Below are 17,776 nucleotides of genomic sequence, written 5' to 3' on the forward strand. Positions count from 1 at the left end.
CTCAGGTACTTTCAAAGGAGATACTTTGATTGCTTCATTAATTTCCCACATTACTGCGATAACACCACAGAAAATATTATGTTCTATTTTCCTAGTTAGTGAGAAGTAATATATCTAGCTGTTCTGCTGCCATTTTAGCAAAAGTGGCCATCGCCAACTGATATAGATAAGAGATTTAGAAATATCACAAAACACACTTTAAAGCTGTCAGCTGGCTATGGAATTTTCAAATATTTTGAAAGGTGATTTATTGATTTATTTAACTTGTATACTGCCCAAACTTTCGTCTCTTGGTGGTTAACAATAACATAAAAACAATTAAAACAAATATAAAAGGTTAAAACAGTTTAACAATTTAAAAACAGTATAAAATTAAAACAGTAAAATTAAAACAGTATAAAATTAAAACTACAAATTTAAAAAGCTGAAAAAGCTTGGGTGAAGAGATGGGTCTTCAGATTTTTATTTTTTTTTAATAGTCAGGGATGGGGAGGATCACATCTCAGCAGGGAGCACATTCCACAACATCGGGGCAGCAATAGAGAAGGTCCGTCTCCGTGTGGCCACCAGATGAGCTGGCGGTAACTGGAGACGGACCTCCTCAAATGACCTCAGTGGGCAGTGGGACACATAACGAAGAAGGCGTTCTCTTAAATACCCAGGGCCTAAGCCATTTAGGGCTTTATAAGTTGTAACTACCACTTTGTACTCTGCCTGGAAACCAATTGGCAGCCAGTGTAGCTCCCTCAGCAAGGGAGCAATGTGGTCTCTCCGAGATGACCCGGAGACCGACCAACCTGGATGCTGCATTCTGAACCAACTGAAGTTTCTGGACAACATACAAAGGCAGCCCCACATAGAGCGCACTACAGAAGTCCAGTCTGGAGGTTACCAACAGATGTACCACTGTTTTGGGGTCATTGATCTCGAGAAACGGGCACAGCTGATGTATCAGCTGATAGAGAGCACCCCTGGCCACTGCCTCAACCTGAGAAACCAGGGAGAGGTGTGTACTCCCAGACTGCAGACCTGTTCCTTTTGGGGAAATGTGACCCCATCTAGAACAGGTAGGTCAAAATAGTCTCTGGAGTTCTGACCCCGCACAATAAGTACCTCCATCATCTGAATTCAGCTTCAGTTTATTCTCCCTCATCCAGCCCATTACTGCTTTCAGGCAAGCATTCAGGGAAGATATGCCATCTCCTGAAGAAGTTGTCATGGAGAAATAGATCTGGGTGTCATCAGCATACTGATAACATCCCACTCCAAATCCCCTGATGATCTCTCCCAATGGTTTCATGTAGATGTTGAAAAGCATTGGAGAGAGTACGGAGCCTTGAAGGACACCATACTTAAGCTCAGATTTTGAAGAGCAACACTCTCCAATTGACACCATCTGGAATCTGTTCGAGAGGTAGGAACGAAACCTCTGTAAAACAGTGCCTCCCACCCCCAACCCCCTCAGACGTTCCAGAAGGATACTATGGTCAATAGTATCGAAAGCCACCGAGAGGTCCAAAAGGACCAACGGAGTCACACTTCTTCTGTCAATTCCCAATTGGAGATCATCCATCAGGCTGACCAAGGCAGTCTCCACCCCATAGCCCGTCCAGAAGCCAGTTTGAAATGGGTCTAGATAATCAGTTTCCTCCAAGATTGCCTGGAGCGATGCATTGATTAATGAGTTTTGAAATCATGTTCTTAGGGCTAGTTCATGTTTGTAAAACTAGTAAGCATTAAAATGTAGAGGTACTGAGAATGACAGGACCTTGTTTGTTATTTATTAGTATCAATGCTGTCTGGCTGATTCATCTTTGTATTCATTGTAGCCTCCCATTACTCATATTTTCTAACATGACAGCTGACATTTAAATGTTCCTTTTTATATATAACATTATTTCCTTTTAATGCTAATGAAGTCTTGTTTTATGTTCTGGTTTGAAACTCTTCTTGATTTTTAAGAACAAGGCACTTTTTGTATTAGGTTCTTTGTAAAATGGAGTTCAGTGGAAGAACAGATTCTTAGTCTGAAAACAGGAGTCCCAAAATAAAAATTCCTAGAAATAGCAAAGGATTGCCATGAAAATAATTTTCCTATTTCACGTTATCATCCCAAGCATACCTAATGCGGATTTCCATAATCCTGAGCTGACAAAGTCAAAATATTATAATTGTTTGCATGCAGTGACACAGGTCTTGATTAGTCAATGTGTGCCATGCATTTTATTGTACCAATGCACCAAGTGGTGGTGATGGCAGCATGATACAATGCAAGTGCATGTTGGATAATCAACATTGAAGTGTGTCAGTTTAGCTGACATTTTTCAGCTCATTGCCCCATTTGGAAAATTGTACAAATGGGGGAATGAATCATACATGGGTGTGCTGGTGGGGAAAGGGTGGAGGGAGACAAGGGAAGTGAGCCCTACAGACAGAGGGATCTCCTTCAGGTTATGGAGGACAATCCTGCATTGCCTTCCTCCCACCAAACTGGCAGGGGCTGGGTGCTGTATGTATACACTTATGTATCCCAGCTTGCAGAGAAGGACTGCATCAACTGTCCCCAGAGCTGGCTCCATAGACCCAATAAGCATAGGTGGAGGAGCAGTGCACCGCCCCCCTCACAAAAGGAATATAGCCTCTCTTCTTATCTTCAAATATTTTTATCCCATAAATGGAGGTGTAATGGTTATCAGGAATAAAACCACTCCTTATTTTAATTGATTCAACTCTGGCCTAGAAAATTGATTATCTATTTACCTTCAACCTCTTCACCTGAAACTTAAGAACATAAGAACATTAAGAACAGCCCTGCTGGATCAGGCACAAGGCCCATCTAGTCCAGCATCCTGTTTCACACAGTGGCCCACTAGATGCCTCTGGGGGGCCCACAGGCAAGAGGTATGTCCATGTCCTCTCTCCTGCTGTTGCTTCCCTGCAACGGGTATTGAGAGGCATCGTGCCTCTGAGACTGGAGAAGGCCCACTGCCACTAGACTAGTAGCCATTGATCCACCATGAATCTGTTTAAGCCCCCTTTAAAGACATCCAAGCTGGTGGCCATCACCACATCCCATAGCAAAGACTTCAGGTTTGTGTTTCAAGAAGTTTGCAGATTTTGTAAATTAATTAACCCATAATTAACTGTCTATGTTTGCTCTTGCTTTACAAGCATTAGAGAAAGAGATTAAAGGGATTAATTTTAAATTTAGATTAGAGGAACAATGGAAGATGTCTACATGACCATTAGTTGTTTGTTAGGAAAACTGGAATGTTGACTATTTTTCTTAGAAATTCCTCCTTGGTCATGGAAAATTTTAGGATTAAAAAGGTGGACATTTGATGGAGATCAGATTGCCTTTGGGCTTCCTCACAGACTCTACAGATTTTAACTACAATGCTTCTGGAAACTATCTTTTCATGAAGTGTCCTGTGTAATCAGTGATGTCTTGTGCTTTGTCTGTGTTATAAGACGTATATATGCTGTACTAGAAAGTAAACTAGTATTTTTATAGAAGCTTTTTCTGTAAAGTACTTAGCTTTAATTATTGTCATTACAAAACTCTCAAAAGCATAAACCCCGTGATGTGATGTACTTTCTGGATTACAGAACAGAATTGTTGCACACAATTTTCTGATACAGTTTACAGCTAATCTAAATACAGCGCTATAAAAGGTCATCTAACCAGAGGCAATCTGTGGCAGGGAATCAGTCCTAACTTCAGTTATAATTGGGTACCATAAGGGCAAGCAACTAAGGATACTTTCTGAACTCCAATGCAAGCCATTCAGGTCTTGCTACTATCTTCTAGCACTGGAGATTATGGGAAAGGACAGGTTTGTGATAGAAAATGCACACTAAGAGGGATATCTTCCATCTCCTGTTGTATATATGAAGGATATTTGGCATGTAAAAACCTCATTGTTGTAGCCAATATGGGCATTACAATCACCACCAAGGATTACTAGGGCTTCTGGGGAAGAAAAAATAAATTGTCTCACACACTCCTAAAATTCAGCCCCAAACAAACTAATTTCTTGTTTTTGAGTCTGAGGAGGAACATTAACTGCTTCACACATAGATGCAAAAAGTGGCAAATGGCGTAATTTCCATACACATAGTAGGGTTGGAGAGTGGCATAGAGTCAGAAGTGGCAGGTATCAGATTAATCACCATCAAATTCTTCTGCAGGAGGGCCAAAGTTGAGCAGCCCTGGTCTATAGTGTGAGACATGATGAACAGCCCTCTGTCACCAGAAGGACAACTAAGGGTTCGCAAGAAGCAGGCGCGTAACTATGACAGGGAAGGAGGGGCAGTTGTCTAGGGGCCTCCCAGCTTAGGGGGCACCCGAGAGACATGTCACGTGCCTCCCCCACCCAGCGCTGGCCCCAGCTTTCTTGAATGAATGTATATTACATTTTTTAAAAAAAATTCTGCCTTTGTTCCGGCTCGGGAGCGCCGTATTTCCTGCCTGCTGCCTCCGTCCGCCCTCCACCCTTTTCCTAGTTGTGGCCGTGGGCTCCTCCTCCTTCGCGCAGCACGTGACCCAGAAAGGCACATGATCAGCTCTGCTGCTGCTGCTGCCTTACACGTGCCGGTGCCGCCAAGCAAGCAAGGAAGAGGTCGCTGCCGTTCGTCGTTCGTGCCCTACCCGCCAATCTATCTCTAGCAAGCAAGCAAGCTAGGAGACTCACTGTGTTACTTACTTAACACTTACACGACAACCAGGAGCGGCAAGAGGCTCAGGAACCCTCAGGTTAGTTAGCCGACTGACACTGTGTTCTGTTTGCTTAGTCTGATTGTCCCAAGTTCCCCCCGCCCCCCCCCGCCCCCATGGTGGCCCAGCCGCTTCTCTGCCCACTGGCTTGGGCATGTCCCACTTCTACCCGCCCGACAACCGCCGCCCGCCCGCATCATATGGGGTTCTCCCCAATAAAACGTGCACCCAGGATCGCAGCCATTGCAGCCCCAATTCTCTGCATGGGGGGCTCGGAAAGGGAGCTGAATAGGATTTACTCCTAGGTAAAGCATGGCAATCGCCCTGATTCCACCAGCGGCACATATAACCGCAGCCCACCCGCAAGGGAAACCTCCAACCGCTTGTGCGCCTTGGCCTCCCTTTCTGCCTTGGAAAGTGCGTGGGGGGGGGGCAACTGCTGCCGCCGCTGCCACCAACATTGGGGAGCTGTGTCATAGACAGTACTGAGAGGAAGCATCCTCACACACTCTACACTTGCCCGTTGCAAACACGCCTCTTTCTCTGTTGCCCTGCTCCTCCACACGTAAACCTCTCCCTCAAGCTCTGAGTCTGAAAATACAAATCATCCCGTTTAAAAATACAATTCTCATTTTGCACAGAGGTCATTCTCTCCCCCTGCCCCTTCCCATAAGGTCTTTCAGTATAGGTTTGACTATCTGGTGATTTATGTGTGTATTTGTGTCTGTGTACGTGATGTTCTGTAACCTTCTAGGCTGACGTAGAAAAACCACCAATGCGGGGTCCCCCCCCGTTTCTTCCCCCCACCCCCGTGCAACATTTTTGCATTTGGAGGTGTGGATGAGACCGAGACAAAAGCGCGAGTGGCTGGCTCACAGTGCTGCTGCGGCAACGTTTGTGCGACCTTGGGTTTTGGGGGGGAGGGGGGCATCCATGCCTCAGCACCACGGCATGCTCCCCAATGTTGGCGGCGGCAGCAGTTGCCCCCCCCACCACACATACTTTCCAAGGCAGAAAGGGAGGCCAAGGCGCGCTGGTGGAATGGAGCTATTGCCATGCTTTACCTGGGAGTAAATCCTATTCAGCTCCCATTCAGCGTGTTTGCAATGGGCAAGTGTAGAGTGTGAGGACGCTTCTTCTCAGTACTGTCTAAGACACAGCTCCCCGATGTTGGCGGCGGCGGCAGCAGTTGCTCCTCCCACCCCACGCACTTTCCAAGGCAGAAAGGGAGACAAGCGGTTGGAGGTTTCCCTTGCGGGTGGGCTGCGGTTATATGTGCTGCTGGTGGAATCGGGGCGATTGCCATGCTTTACCTGGGAGTAAATCCTATTCAGCTCCCTTTCTGAGCCCCCCATGCAAAGAATTGGGGCTGCAACGGCTGAGATCCTGGGTGCGCGTTTTATTGGGGAGAACGCCCCATAGACTGCAGTGGGGCTTCTTCCTGATGAAGCAGGCATAGGATTGGGACTGCCTGCCCAGCCTGTAATCTTAAACGTGCACTTATTTGAGAGTAAGCCCTGCTGAAGTCACTGAAGCCTACTTCTGAACAAAGGCTTAGGGGCAGCGGTGTAGGTTTAAGTTGGTCATCACTAAGCACCATTAAAATAAAGGAGGCGAGTTAGTCATGACTAAGTGAAGCCCCATTGATTTCAGCAGGACTTAGTCATGACTAAGTAAGCCTGGATCCTGCCTGTAGAGTTGAGTAGCGTGGCTGCAATCCTTTTAGGAGATATTTTATTGAAATACATACTTCTGTGATACTGAGGGGTAAAGAAACATGCAATCCAAATTTTTTAAAAATATACCCATCTTATCTCTGTGGTTCATATGCAAAAGGAGAGTGGACAGAAGCAATTTTCTGTATATTCACGTATGTGTTTAGACTTCATACTAAAGAGCACTGAGATGAAACTAAATAAAAAGCAGCCCAGAAGATGATTGGTTTGTTTTGAGGTTTTTCAGTTCATTCACATGTTGATTCTGTACATCTATGGCTACTTCCAAAGTAGGAAGTGTTCTGCAGTCTTCCCGACTAATGTCCATGTGTAAATTCACTAATGTAACTTAAAAACATGTATATCTGTATTGTTATTCCTATGGCTTATTGCCAAGGCAAAACTGAATAAAAATTGGAGACCCAAACACTGCCTAGGTATATCAGGCAGTATATAAATCCAATAAATCCCACCAAAAGTCAGTGAAAATAGAAATAATAAAGCTTTATATTAAGCTGGAAGCTTAAGAGAGAGGAAGGTGGTGACGGGGGGGGGGGGGGCATTTTAAAATCTTGTCTTTGGGCCCAAGCCAACCTTGTTAAGCCCCTGGCAAGAAGCTTTGAGTGTCCTTGCCCTGAAGGCTTCCTTCTGCAGTGGACCAGATACAGAGAGGAAGAGGAGCTATTTTCATGTCTCTCACCTCCCTCTAAAAGCCCTTTCAACTTGTAAAACTCTGTTCCTGTGCGCGCGCGCACACGTGCACACACACACACACACACACACGGCTTTTGGAGGGAGGGGACAGTCATAAAAATAACTCCCAGTCTTCTTGCAAACCTGCAACCTTCCTTCCAGTGACAGAGGGCTGTGCATCATGTCAGCCATTATGCTGAATTAGTACAGATTGGGCTGTCTCGGACAATAAATGAAACCACAGTTTAACTAAGATTTATTTAAAATAATAATCTGAGGGAAGGATCCCATCACAGAAGGGCCCTGTGGCACACTGACCAATTGGTAAAGGACATCTTTTCATCACTAGAGAATGGCCAGTTAATTCAAGCACTGTTACAATATGAATCACATGGAAACTGCAAAGGGAAAATGTCAGTATACACTCTTCTTTGTGTAAATGTGTTTCATTTTCAATTTTTGCCTTTCAGACTGCAAAACAATGTATAACATAAACATGCAATTATATTCAAAGAAAAAGATGAGGACCACAATCCTATTAGTTTTCTCTTATCCCACAGAGTGTATCATGAATCCAATATCAAATATATACACACACAGCTGGGCAGCAATTGTGCGATCTTAGAATAAGTTACTTTCTTAATGAAGAACATAACAGAATTTCAGTGGTTTCTTGCAAAGTGAAGAAACCACGTGCATCATATCCATGTGCATTAAGAAGGGGAACAATTTCTCCATAATATTTTCTGGAGTATTTTGGGTTAACCATTAAATTCAACTGCATGGAAACCTTGTCTATCATTAAAATATGCCAAACTTTGATTGATGGGCTGTTCCCCTGCCCCACAATGCAGAACAATTTCCTTTCTCATCAAGAGATTATAGTCACTCAATTTATTTATTTATTTATTCATTCATTCATTCATTCATTCATCAAATTATTCATTTATTAAGTGTGTATACTGCTGAACTAAGATCCTTGGAGTGGTTTACAAAAATAAATAGAACAATACATAGTAGTAGCAGTAGTAGTAGTAATTCAAAACAGGTCTAGAACAAGCACAAAAACAAGCAACTCTAAAACAATACAATTGGTAAGGCTTTCTTACAGAAAAAGCCAGAACAGCAGTTTAAACAGTAAATTATGAATTATTTTATTTATTTGATTTCTATACCGCCCTTCCAAAAATGGCTCAGGGCGATTATTTTGGGTGTCAGAACAGGAAGGCTGTAACCTGACACCTACAGACAAAGCGCCAGGCAGATTTCCCTAGGAAAGGCATGCCCCAGGCAGGAGGCCACTACGGAGAAGGCAGCACCCATTGTTCCTGGTGCCCAAAGAGCACAATGTTCTGCCTCTTTTTTTATTGTCTTTAAATGATGCAAGCCTAGTGTCTTTGAATTTTAGGACACAACCACCAATTGTGGTTCTAAGATTCTATTCCACCCCCACCCCCCACTGTTGTTTTGGGCATAATTTGAGATGCTGTGCTGCACAATTCAAATACTCTGGTGGGCCAGAACCATCCACAACTTGGCATGCAAGGGCCAAGGTCAAATTTTTAGTACATTATGTTCAAATTTAAAATATTATTAGTTACTTGGGGATCTATTCCCCCTGCCAATGGGCTCAAAGTTTTAACTAGTGATAGTGGCCAGAGAATAGGTCCTGTCCCTGCTCAATCAGTGGGGCCCCTAGAGTGCATGCCAGCCCCAAACAAATGCCAAGTCCTCTCCTCTCCCTAAATTATTGTTGCTTTCAGGCTGCAATGCTAGGCATGCTTGCAGGGCTCACTGGGCATACCATAGAGCATATTTCTGAGAAAGAATGCACAGGATGGCACTATAAGGCAGTTTCCAGCTCCTGTGTTGCTGCAGAATACCTGGGTGCCAGTAAAATAGTCCCTGTGAGCTGAATCTGGCCCCTGGGCCTTATGTTGTGCAGGAATGTTTGTATACATATGATGCAATTTAAGTGGTGGCAAATACCATGTTCATAACATTCATATAATTTGAATGTTAATAGCCCCTATTTTCTTATTCTCCATCATGAGATCAAAATATCTCCCTTGTAATTCTTTAGGAACATAGGAAGCTGCCTTATAATTTCATTTTCAGACCATTGGTTCATCTAGCTTATTATTATCTATACAGACTGGCAGCGGCTTCTCCAAGGTTGCAGGCAGGAGTCTCTCTCAGCCCTATCTTGGAGATGCCAGGGAGGGAACTTTGAACCTTCAGCATGCAAGCACGCAGGTGCTTTTCCCAGAGCAGCCCCAGTGCTCACAGATGGAGTCTCCCATTCAGATGCAAACCAAGGCAGACCTGCTTAGCAAAGGATACCTGCTTGCTACCACAAGACCAGCTCTCCTCTCATGAGAAGAGAGTATTCACTGGTACTCACACGAGCTCCTTTTTCTGGGAAACATTCACAGCCCCCGGTACAGTCTCTTCCTGCACATGGTCCAGTATGGGACTTTCCTCCCTGAAAAATAAAACACATATTCAAAATAATGTTAAACAACATGACAAGGAACAAAATTGTATGGCAAACTATATTGTAAGCCACAGAAGTGTGCTTGAGTGAATATTTGTCATCTGGGTCTCATTCAGGAATCTTAAATTAAAGGTTATTGGACTACTTGAGCCTAAAATGAACTACAGTTTCTGCCTGCCACAAACAAAATTTCTTGTTTACTTTGACCTGAAAATAATTTAAAAAATAAATCCATGATGGGTGTAACATGACACTCCCCAACAAAACAGGGAAAGCATATTGAATAAATAGTATGCGATGTTTTGGGATGCTATGTGGAGAGTGGTTAAGTATCCTGAAACAAAATAAATCACTTTAAAAACAGCTGAGAACAACTTGAGCAGCCCTGCATTCAGCAATATTGCACAGGCTTGTATTTGCTGCTCCCTGAGAGCAGATGATTCTCATTAATGAAGAGATGAGCAGAGCAATCTCAATGAGAACCATCTTTGTGCAAACAGGGACAGAGCTTACCATTTATGTACAAAACACACAAAAGAATGTGAAACTGAAGTGTGAAAGTTTTGCGTGTGTGGGAGAGTGAAAAATAGGGAGCACTTCATTAAAATAGACGACGACACCATGAGGTCATGTACACAACCATTTTCAGCAGGCGGGGAGGGTGTGGGGGGAAGTCACGACCAAGCTTACTTTCCCTCCTAGATGCCTGGACTTCTTCTGTGTGGCCTGCAGCTTGGACACCCACATGATCTAGAGGCCGCGTAAATGCCTCCAGGAATGCCAAGACACACTGTGTGAGCAGCCCAGTGCATAAAAGGATCCCCCCTCAAGCTGGGCACTCTGCATGAAGCCCAGGCATACACAGGATCCTGGACTTGGGTCAGAAGGCACCCTCATGCCCTCTAATCCAGTTTGAAGGCCAGGTTTAAAACCCGGGCTTCTAGGGGAGGCAGCACCAGGATCAGCCTTGCCAGGATTGGCCTCGATCCCAGATCTTCACACAAGCAGCCTAACCCAGGTTGGGCTGCCCTAGCCTGCTCATGTAAACAGCCTTTATGTCTCTCCACTGCAGTTTCTCATACACCTTTTGCCCCAAACTGGCCTGGTTCACACAATCATTCAAATGCAGGTTTAATGTGGATGATCAACATATGGTGTGAAACCATACCAAAGCAGGAATTTCAGATTCATCTTGGGCCATAAATCACCTTAGTATGACACACTAATGCCAGTAACCTACATTAAACCTAGATTTGGACAACTATGTGAACGAAGATACTATATTTCATACACTGTATAGTAGGCCCCTCACAAAATACTATTCTCAAAAGTGGTTGCCAAAGATGGTAAGTTTGTTTTCAATTTAGTTTTTCCCCAAGCAAAACTTGTAGACCAGAATTCACCATTTGCCTGAAACCTTTAAATGTCTGGAAAACCAGTACTTATATTTGTGGTCATAAATAGAAGGTGTTGGCAAATTACTACTACTACTACTACTACTACTACTACTACTACTACTATGAATATCTACATATAGCTCTACATATAGCTTTTCAACAAGAGTTCTCAAAGCAGTTTGCATCGGAAATAAATAAGATGGCTTAGAAAACCAACCAACAAACAGATGGCTTCTGAGGATAAGGTGATATTTTCATCATGGTGTCTCCGTAAGACAACAACATGGAAGGATCCACCTTAGACAGCCTGAGTCAAGACTGACCATTCTGAGCCATTATTTGCTTTTAAGCCAAGTCAGCCAAGTTCAGTGGAGTGAGAACAATGCTGCTTTTTGGATGGGTTAACACTGGTGTACGGATGTTTCAGTGGAAGTCAGTGGAAAGACCTTGACTGACCTTGACTGTCTCACTGCTGCCTGAACACAAGCTACCATGGGAGGATCACAGGGTCCAGATAACAAACTTTCTTGATATATTGTTTGTATCAATCTGAGCTTGTTTGTGTACAGACAGTAGAAATTCTGAGAACAAAAACAACAGCATTTGAATATGCCCTGAGTCATAATTACTCAGTTCAGAACAGATTTTAGTAATTAATATGAATATTGCTAAGTTGCCAAGAGAATGCAACCAATGGAAGGCCTGAAAGGTTGGGCTAATATGGCTGAGGTATAAAGGCTGGTATGTTGAGGCCTGGTATGTTGAGAAATTCCTTTTACGGCCTTTGGGACTTTTGGCTTTTGCTTGACTCATGGTTTTTCAGGATGAAGGGAAGTTTCTTTGAGAGAGGCTCTCTCTCTCTCTCTCTCTCTCTCTCCACCTTTCCTTGTTTTGCCCTCTAACTTCTAGAGACTCTTCGGCTTGAAGATTGGTAAATATTTCTTTGTATTTTGATTATTTGTATTTTGACTAAGAATTTTCTTTAATACTCTCTATTGTTGGGGACAAATAGAGCTTCAAGTTGTCTCAGCAGCAGGAGGAAAGGAGTTTGATTTAATTACACAGCTGTATGAAATTTATCATTGTATTGGAAATGGTTCCCCACCCCCATGCACATATCTAAGCTCCTTTGCTTACTTTTTTTCTTAAGTTATCTTAAAATACTGAATAAACCACTTTACAGGAGAATCTTGTTAATTGCAGACCCGACATTCACAGTTTTGTGTATCTGCCACCCGACCACAGTATATGCAAAGAAAAATAGGCATTTAAAAGGATTTTAAAAATGCACTCAGTTGACTCGTAATCAGTTGCGAGTGCAAAATGAAGTCAGACAAGTATGAATGCAGCCTCCTGCCTAACCTCACAGCTTCAGTCCTTGTACTATCACCAGGGGTGGGGGGGAGGAGAACCCAGTCATTAATGGAGGCTGCCCCCCCCCCTTTCTTCTGCAGCTTGCATACAAACTGCAATGGAGGAATGCAAGCCACGAGAGAGGAAAGCAAAGGGAGAGGAGAATGGACTCTGCCTAAGGGGAAGAGGTGCCAAGGCAAGTGCCTCCAAACTGCTTTCCCTCCTCACTGCTACCTGCTGTGGAGGAAAGCAGGTCAGAGGCACTCTGCTTGCCTCCATGACTGGGCTCTCCCTGTAGGAAGCTCTCAGTTGAGGAAGCTCTCAGTTGCTACGGAGAAAGCAGATTGCACGGTGGACACTTGCCTTAGCGACTGGGCTCTCCCCACAGGCAGAGCCCTGTCACAGAGGCAGCCTCTCTCTCTCTCTCTCCCTGCTGACTTCCATGGTGGCATACATCCCCTCTTAAAACAAGCTCCCCCCACCAATCATCATCACTGACTGGAATATTGTAACATGATTGCTTCAAAGTGGGGCATGTTTCAAAGCATGCAAAGTGGGGCATTCCTTCAAAGTAGACTCACTGAAAGAACTACTCAAAATTACAGTGAAATCTTAGGCATGTCTACTCAGAAGTAAGTCCCACTGAATTAAATGGGGCTTACTCCCAGGTTTATTGTGTTTATGCAACGTGGCAGGCTAGTGTAGCTTCTTCTCAACAGCACATATGTACTAACGTAGCATGAGGAACCATCTGACCAGTAAGAGGTTGTCCCGCTAGTGAATTGTCATCATTTCTTATCTCCTGGTAATAACCTCTTTGCATATCAAAAATATTTTTTTGTGTGTGTGTACCAATTCCCTTCAGAAGCCATTTTAAAAATTAAGTATATATTAAGAAGTTACAATATGCCATAACACCACTAGCCTATATCATCATAAAGAAGGAGACACAATTTTCAAAGCTTGAAACAGAACTCCATACAAGTATTATCTGGATCCCGGAAGAATACAATTAATAAAAGATAAGTATAAATTTATAGTTGATCAACATAACAGAAATATAACAGTAAATGGGTACGATGTTTCTATTTCCAACTTTTTATTCTTAGGTTTTTGTTATGTTAAAATAATAAATCTATCATAAATGAGAATACGTATCTTGATAACTGTTCTATATTGTCATACACACAGAACAAAGCAAGAAATGTGTCTCATGTGGAATTTAGAAACTGAAAATAGAAAAACTAGACTAGATAATAAGGAGTTCATTTTTGCAAGATTGGTATCAGATAAGAATCTACAGTCCCCAAAGCTGCTCATTTTCCACTACAATCACTCTAAAAACCAGAGGTATCATCAGCACATGGGTGTCCAGTGGAAGCACACAGCAAAGACCAAGCTAAGACTTTTGCATTATTTTGAGTGGTACTGCAGCCCAAAGAGAAATGCTTCCTCTGAGGGGGGAAATTTTAATGAAAGAAACCAAAGAAACCAAGCCGATTATGTTATTGTTTTAACAAAACCATCCCCAGCACAGCATCCCTCCAGTGGCTGTTGAAGAGGTCTATCTTATGTTTCTTTTTTAGGTTGTGAGCCCTTTGGGGACAGGGAGCCATCTTATTTAATCTAATTTATTTATTTATATCTATGTAACGTGCTTTGGGAACTTCTCTTGAAAAGCGGTATAAATATTCGTCGTATTTGTCCCTACTGAAATAAATTTTACCTTTCTGTTTAAATTTTGTTGTTATGCCCTAGCACACTGCCGATTTACCATGCTCCTGGCTTACTGAACTTCTGCAGCATTCTCCACTGCCACATACTTCTCTTGAAACTCTCATGGAGCTTAAAAGAAACCAAGTGTCTTCTGTTCTTTGGACTTTTTTGCTGATGTCTTAATAAATTACTTCCTGAAAATCATGCTGAAAATCATTTTCCTCATCTAATTACTTGGCTGAAATCCAGTACACACTTTCCTGGGGGTGTGTTAGTGGGACTTCTGAGTAAAATATGCATTTACTAGCTGGGCTGGGCACAGAGCATCTGCGCCTCTTTCTGGCCGGCTGGTGTTTTCTTCGCTGGCCACAGCCGCCATTTTCCTCCCTCCCACCCATCCCGTGGCTATCCGGCAGCTCTCCGAACTCTCACGAGAACTGCCACAACAGGATTAGCCATGGGTATGCCTTAGAAAATGAAATATATAGATTGTGTGCTGGTGAGACAATTTCATCCTTTTAAAAAGTATTAAATGGCTGCTATTTTGATTGCTTGGAAGGGGACAGAATAAGCACTAAAGCTCAAATACTGCATACACACACACCCCTATAGAGGCAGTGTTTCCAAAAAAGCAATAGCCATTAGATCCCTCTAGAGAAGATAGCAAATGAGATGATCATGTGCCACAGCATCGTCAAGCCTACTAGGCTTGGGAAATCCTAGTTCTAGTTGGTCTCAGGGGATGGCTTAGGGGCATCAAAAGGTCCATAGTCAAGCCTTGATGCTTCACTGCTGCCTTCTCCCAGCTTTTCCATCTATGGATGGGCTACCTTCAGTAGCCCCAGCTTTGCAGATACTACCTGAAGCTGATGCTTGGGGTTGGGGGAGGAAGAGATCATGACAGAATCTTTCAGCCAAGCAATTTGTTTAGTCATCATCCCTTTCAGGAGTCTTCCCCATCTGTAAATGGTTTTTACATGTGATGATGCAGGGGCCACTGAAAGACCATTCATACTTATGAGTGCTGGAAGCCACTCTCCACCCCTGGCATTCATAGAAAGGGCACCTGGAAGCCACTCTCCACCCGGGGTGAATCTTGGGGGCAGCAGCACCCCAAAGCACTGCGCAGCAGGCATGCTGCAACTGCTTTTTTTTTTACACAGGTGTAGAGATGAATGAATTGGAGGGAGGGAAGGGGGGGCAGCTGTCAGCACAGACTCCACATAGCACTCTGGGCTCCTCTCACTATGCAGGGATGTAGCTATAATTGAGCAGATGGGTTCAAAGAACCCAGGCCCCCCAGCTCCTGAGGGCTCCCCAGCTCCAACTCTCCCTATTTTCTTCATTATCTCCCTCAATTCAAGCGGCCGCCAGAGAGAGGGGTGAGAATGGGCCCCCTCTCCCCTAGCTATGCCCCTGCACTATGTCACCCAAGTAAGCATCCCCCTAACCACTGATGGGACTTCCCAGGTTAGCGGAGCAGCAGCAGATACACAGAAGGGCTAGTGGCAGCAGTGCTAGCAGTGGCCATCTTAAAAGGACAAGCAGTCATTCAGAGAAAACTGGACTGAGACAGCAATCAATCAATGAACTCTATTGCAGTCAAAGACCAGCACAGGCAATAAGACAGTAAAACAGATAATAGAGCCATGTTGAAAGTTGCTACAGCAGAGATCCATCTATGCATACAACTATCAATACATATAAAAATGTCTAAGAAGTATAAAGTATTTAAAATAAGCTATAAAAATATACCAGAGGATACAAGTGAGATATCTAAAAATAAGGGAAAACAGCTAACTGTTAAAGCAAATAAAACTAAGACAACTAACAAGAATAAGCAATATATAAAAATTAATCTATAGGGAAATACAACTTGGATAGGATAGGATGACTAGTAAAAAGGAGGTAAAACAAGGTTAAATATATAAATACATATAACTATATATGAGTTAAAAACATCTAATAAATTACAAGTATTTACGAAGGCATATTAGGCATATTAAAAGGCATATTATATGTACTATAAGGTAAATTGATCAGTAGTTAAAACCATGGGTTATAGGCTGGCAGTCAGAGTCTGAAGGATCTTGCACGCTGCTGCGCAGAACCTAGCAACATTGTACATGAAGGTTTGTTTTTCGCCTGAGAGCAGCATTTTAGTGTAGACTTGATTGGAGCAGCCGGGGTAGTTGAGAAGTAGAGGAAGTATGAGCTTCTCCTGGCTAGCTTTATAAAACAGGCAGGCAAGGACTGAGAAAGCATCAGCCCCCAGGGTGTTGCTGCATCTTTGTGGAGATGGCACAGACATAGACCCATCACGGCATGTGCACCAGATCGGCTCAGTCTGAGAAGTGCCTGGCCCCCGCTGGATCTGAACAAGAAAAATGTGCAGGCACACAAATTTGCCATGGAGAGCTGCTAATTGGGTGTCGGGGGGAACCAACAAAGGGAGAAAGAACAGTATCTTCCACAGTCTGCACTATCCTTTCCTCAGTTCATGAATCATCAAAGGCGTCCACTGATTAATGGTTTTCTATCAATCCACTAGCACATTTAGATACCTAGTGAAGTGAAATTGTGGGTTGTCGATTCCACGCAGCTTTGAAATCAACACAGGAGGAACTCAAAGGCCCATGATATCCGTGGGGCTGAAAGGAAGGATTGATTGATGAACCTGGATAGCCTCCACTGTAAATCCTTTACGTCTTGGCTACAAGAATAATTCATATTGAATTATTTTTATCATGGTCAGACTGTGCACAGGATAATTTATATTTTATTCTTGATGTTTTATAACATTTGCTTTAAAAAAAAAAAAAACCAGTTTTAAATATCCAAATAACAGTTTTAAAATATTTTAAATATTTTAACAGTTTTAAATATGGAAACCCAGCCTGAGTTAGGCTGTACATGAGAACCACTGATTGGGCCTGATCCCAACAGGGCAGTGCCACCTAGCCCCATTTAATAACCCAGCTCTTAGCTAGGGTTAAGGGCTCGAGTGAGCCATTAACCTGGGCTCTAGGACTGTGTGTTCACTGGGGCTATGTTTAGCCCAGCGGACAAAGAGAGAGGCACCTAGAGCACCTACTTCCTGGGGAAATCCCCCAGTGCATCACACATGTTGTGCAGTGCATTGTGGGATATCCAGAACTGTATGCTGTCTAGGAGTGTGGTCTGTGCTCCCAGCAAGTTGTCAGCAGTCATCTGGGGGGAAGGGAGTTTAACCAACCTTCCGCCAGTTGTGTGTATGGCCTCATTAGGTTTTTCTCTCTTTGTTATGACACATAGTTGAGGGGGAAAGAACAGCCACTCTGAACTGTAAGACTGTCATGCTGAAAACTCATCCATATAATTCCTAATAGTGTGTTATTTAATACCTTTCTAACAGACAAAAACATATCACAGAAGAAATTTGGTAGATTCAATCCAGCCCTTGAAATCCAATAACTGGCTGAGACCTTATGCAGACAAAGATGCATCTTTAAAAGTGGTGGCTCCATTACATTTACTACGACAATGACGACTATTTATATACTGCTTTTCAACAAATTATCAAAGTGGTTTACATAGAAAAACAATACATAAAAAAGATGGTCCCCTGTCCCCAAGGGCTCACAGTCTAAAAAGAAACATAAGGTAGACACCAGCAACAGCCACTGGTGGGATGCTGTGCTGGGGTTGG

The 17,776-nt window shown here is 43.2% G+C and overlaps 1 protein-coding gene and 1 long non-coding RNA gene across 4 annotated transcripts in view; one reads left to right on the forward strand and one right to left on the reverse strand.

Annotated features, from left to right (window-relative positions):
• The window catches only part of COL4A2 (collagen type IV alpha 2 chain), a 253,515-nt gene that overhangs the window by 171,657 nt on the left and 64,082 nt on the right, over positions 1–17,776 (reverse strand). For all 3 annotated transcript variants that reach the window (XR_008313134.1, XM_053283866.1, XM_053283865.1), the window contains exon 4: positions 9,530–9,610. Coding sequence is in view for 2 of the 3 variants with exons in the window: in XM_053283866.1 (XP_053139841.1) it covers positions 9,530–9,610 (81 nt within the window). In the remaining variant the exon portion in view is untranslated. The remainder of the gene's footprint in view (positions 1–9,529; positions 9,611–17,776) is intronic.
• On the forward strand, positions 4,519–14,301 carry LOC128339627 (uncharacterized). The gene is made up of 2 exons (XR_008313138.1): positions 4,519–4,756; positions 13,564–14,301. It is a non-coding gene; the product is annotated as an uncharacterized LOC128339627 (long non-coding RNA).

This window comes from Hemicordylus capensis, chromosome 1 (genome assembly GCF_027244095.1).
Source record: "Hemicordylus capensis ecotype Gifberg chromosome 1, rHemCap1.1.pri, whole genome shotgun sequence".
Classification (NCBI taxonomy): domain Eukaryota; kingdom Metazoa; phylum Chordata; class Lepidosauria; order Squamata; family Cordylidae; genus Hemicordylus; species Hemicordylus capensis.